At 37.8% G+C, this 4,204-nt stretch overlaps 1 protein-coding gene across 1 annotated transcript; it reads right to left on the bottom strand.

The window, feature by feature from the left end:
- Positions 1 to 1,016: 1,016 nt before the first annotated feature.
- On the bottom strand, positions 1,017 to 3,809 carry LOC123656607. The gene is made up of 2 exons (XM_045592275.1): positions 2,690 to 3,809; positions 1,017 to 2,644 (listed from the first exon to the last, which is right to left on the bottom strand). Exons 1-2 carry the CDS (start codon positions 3,807 to 3,809, stop codon positions 1,017 to 1,019), a joined length of 2,748 nt encoding a protein of 915 aa, XP_045448231.1.
- Between the last annotated feature and the right edge of the window lie 395 nt (positions 3,810 to 4,204).

Genomic DNA, 4,204 nt, shown 5'->3' with positions numbered 1-4,204 from the left:
CTTTAAATTTATGGACCAGTCCCTTCGTCAATGTCAGCCCAAACGAATTCTCCTATCGACCTCCTTCTCGAAGTTGTTGCGGCCTAGTTGAATGGTATGGCCTAGGTAAAAAAAATTCAGAACAATTTCGAGAACGGTACTATTGAGTGGTACCGATCTCGGTATGACTTGGTTGTTAAACATAACTTCATATCGAGACCGACTGTTGGGAGGACTCGTTTAGGCTACACAGTTTGGCGAACCTCATTCAACGCTCCCTACAAGTACTGGAGGGTTATGAATTATTAGAAGACGTTGCCAGAGTAGCTCGTATATTAAGATAAATTAAAAAAAAAATACGACTTTTTCTTCACGTGGAACGTGATCTTATCTACAACACTTCCTGAACTCTCATTTGAAGGAATTTAGTTAGGAGTTAAACACTCCTGTATATATTTATATGCATTACGTATGTTTGATTGTGATTCAAAATAGCATTAGCAAGTGTACAAGACATGAGAGCCAATTTAATTTTCACGGCAGATAGCACAATGTTGATACATGCTGAATGTACGTAGCGATTTCTGTTGTTTGTTTATTTATTTATGCAGACAATACTGCTATACTCATATGGATCATTTAGATGTATATTATTATTCAAATATGGATAGTTTGTTGTTTAATCATCACTAACCAATAATTAACGCATTACACTCAATGGCTTTAAGTAGGAGAGACAAGAGTGTCGCGGTGCTTCTAAAGTACCTAATTTATTTTCAAACGAAGGTAAAATTTGTACAGACTATACATATATATCGTAATCTAAGCCTTAGCGAATATCTTATAGCCTAGATAAATTTTCATTAAATATATCTTCGATTCTTTGGATTAGGTCACTAAGCAATAAATAATCGTTTAGTGCAACATCAAATATATAATGACATTTATTTCGGGACTAGCCCATATAGTGTTAGTAACAATGTTTCTTATAACCTAGTGTTAGTACAACAACAGTTTTTATATTTATACATTTTTTTTCAAATCACATGGAGTTTTATCCAATGTCGCAGCATTGGACTCTCCCATCTATCTACAAATACTCTCAGAATACTATTGTGGCTGCCGCGGAAACGCTTAAGTAATGACGCGCACCTCTTGCGCATGATAGCTTTGAAGTCATCGACGCGCCTTTCCGCGAACATCAGTGAGGCACTACAGCGCCACGGCAGCCCCAGCAGCATCCTGAACGCATTATTGTATTGTACGCGGAGGTCACTGTAAGCACGCAAGCTATAGCTGGTCCACAGACTGCACGTATAAAACGATTGGCAGAAGGCTTTAAAAAGAGTTATTTTGACATCTTCTGTACAACGTGCAAATCTGCGAGCCAGCATGTTGCAGCGAACTGACAGTGACCTTCGCTCCCTGTCTATATCCTTATTATCGCCTAAGTTTTCGGTTACCCAATGACCCAAGTACTTAAAGCTGGTCACCCTAAGTAGCGGTGATCCGCAGAGCGATACCTCAGGTATGGTTTTATAACCTTTTGCACCCGCCTTAAAAACCATGATTTCGCTTTTCTTGGCATTGTACTTGAGTCCATGAGCCTCAGCATATACTTCACATATAGACAGTAATCGTCTTAATGCACTGACCGATGGGCTCAGCAACACCATATCATCTGCATAACTAATGTTATTGATGCTCACTCCGTCCACATGACACCCTATGCTACTGTTACTGAGCTCATCGATCAGATGATTCATGTATAGGTTGAAAAGACGAGGCGAGCTCAGGCCCCCCTGCCTCACTCCGCATTCCAACCGGTAAACATTTGAAAATGATTCCCCCCACTTTACACTGTTGAGTTGGTTATTGTACCAATAACCAAAGATATTGATTATTTCACGTGGTAATGTGGTTTCACGATGAAGTTTCTGCCACAAAACCCCGTAATCAACCAAGTCGAACGCCCTAGACAGGTCTAAAAAACAGGCAATCACGGGGGTACATCTGCTAGTGTAGTACTGGACAGTCTGCTTAAGACATAAAATTGCACTCTCTGTGGATAGACCGGGTCTAAAGCCGAACTGATTATCATTAAGATTAATATTTTTAAGTAATTGTTTGTCAAGCAAACTGTCCAGTATCTTGGCCATGATTGTCGCCAGAGATATTGGCCGATAGTTATTAATATCAGATGCATCCCCAGTCTTATTTTTAACAATTGGTACTACCACAGTATACATAAGGTCTTTAGGTAAATAGCAGTGACTTATACAAAGGTTAAAAAACATAGCTAAAATTCGAGGCAGGTGCACACCTGCGTGTTGCAAATGCTCAATGCTGAGACCGTCATGGCCGGGTGACTTACCTCTCTTCATAGATGATATAACCGTGGCAACGTCTTTTTCGGTAAATCTGACGGTGATATCACCCGAAACGGACTCAACACTGGGCACCCGGACAGATTGCCTTAGTGGTGAATCTACTTTAAAATGTTGTTTAAACAAGTTGGCTATATCAACAGGGTCATGTACACCTGCTACGCTCACAGGGCGGCCCGACCCCGGATTAAGTTTCTTTGTTAGCTTCCAAAATGACTTAAAATCTTTACCCGAGTGACTTTTAGCTAACATATCCATTTTAATTTGTTGTTTATTGTCTTGACAAAATTTTAATTTACTTTTAAAGATATTTCGAAACTTACACATATTATCATAAATATAACCAGTCCTAGGTTTATTATGTAAAAGCCAAGTTTGATACCATAATCGAGCCTCCATGTGAGCGCCACGAACATATTTGTTCCAACCCGGTACATACTTTCTTTTATTTTGCACATTTTCCCTACCTTCATATGTAATTTGTGCAGCATCCTTCAGTACACTAATTAAGGTGCTGTACATCTGATTCAACAGTGTAAAGTGGTGAGGATCAGAACACAAACTATTAGCACAAATATTCAACTCTACAGGAAATTCAATACAATTTAATTTTGATTTACAATGTTTCGTATATTCAATAATTTTATTGTTATTTCTCTCACCCCAAATTACTTTATTGCAACATATATTTTTAAATGCCACTCTGGGTGTAATTAAGTTTAAATTACATTCTATGGACACTGGAATATGGTCAGACGTACTATATACATCATAATTAACTGAGGCGTTAACTATTAACTGTCTCGCAGCACTACTCACCACACAGTGGTCTAACCAGCGAAGTGATCCATTCGCAGTGCTGCTGAACGTATACGTATCCCGCGGCAACAATTCAATGTCCACACATGACCACACCTGCTCCGAACACACAGATAATAACTCACGTGCAAAACGCTCACCAGGATGCGCATTAAAATCTCCAAGTATAAATATAGATTCGATGCCAGTAGAATCACTTATAGCAACTATTTCACTGAGACAGTTATTAAATTCTATTAAATTATCGGCACAGTCCGTAGGCATGTACACCGAAAAAATTAAAAAGGAACAGTCTACGTGATCAATTTTTATTGCCACCAAACGATCACTATTACACGACACTACGGTAACCATTTGAAATATTGACTTTCGCCACAATAGTGCCACTCCACCATAAGGTCTTCCGATTAGACATCCAGCAGTAGTGTCTACGGCGGACTTGCCAGTATATGAAAAGTCACTATGCAAGCTCCCTAAGTACTCTACGTCGTGAGGAAGAAGCCAAGTCTCTTGTAAAGCTATAATATCGCAATCATCGCACAGATCTCGCACGCAGTCGGCTGACCTAGTGATACTTTTGCAATTGAACGTTGTAAATTTCATATTTCTAGCTGTCTTATCCATTATAAGTTCGATTTATTTTTGTTTTCATCCACCAATCGGGTGTCTTTGCTATTTTTAAAATATTTATTTCAATTTGAATTTCATATATGTACATATCATCTGTTTTGCCAAGATTTTTGGCATTTAATAATAATATTTATAAATAATATATATGATTCTGACATAATATTTTTAGAACTACGTAAATTGTGTGTTTATTTTATATTTATAAACCATTTATATTAGGGTCGGCAATATGATTATGATGATTTAATTGTTGCAAGCGTCCGTAAGTTACTTGTAACTATTTATCATAATAGTGTTGTATAAAATATTTCCTGTACGAAACGAAATGTATTTGACGTGTGACAAGATAATTGTGTAGAGTCACAACGTTTTACAAAATAAATACAAAT

The sequence above is a fragment of the Melitaea cinxia genome, chromosome 9 (genome assembly GCF_905220565.1).
Source record: "Melitaea cinxia chromosome 9, ilMelCinx1.1, whole genome shotgun sequence".
Taxonomy (NCBI): Eukaryota; Metazoa; Arthropoda; class Insecta; order Lepidoptera; family Nymphalidae; genus Melitaea; species Melitaea cinxia.
This window is presented reverse-complemented; position numbering and strand designations above follow the sequence as displayed.

What these genes read in the sequence shown, in the direction of transcription:
- LOC123656607 (XM_045592275.1), bottom strand. Translation starts at nt 3,809, where the DNA reads ATGGATAAGACAGCTAGAAATATGAAATTTACAACGTTCAATTGCAAA. An exon ending in TTATATTTATGATAATATGT is followed by an intron (nt 2,645 to 2,689) that starts GTAAGTTTCGAA and finishes AATTTTGTCAAG; the next exon opens with ACAATAAACAACAAATTAAA.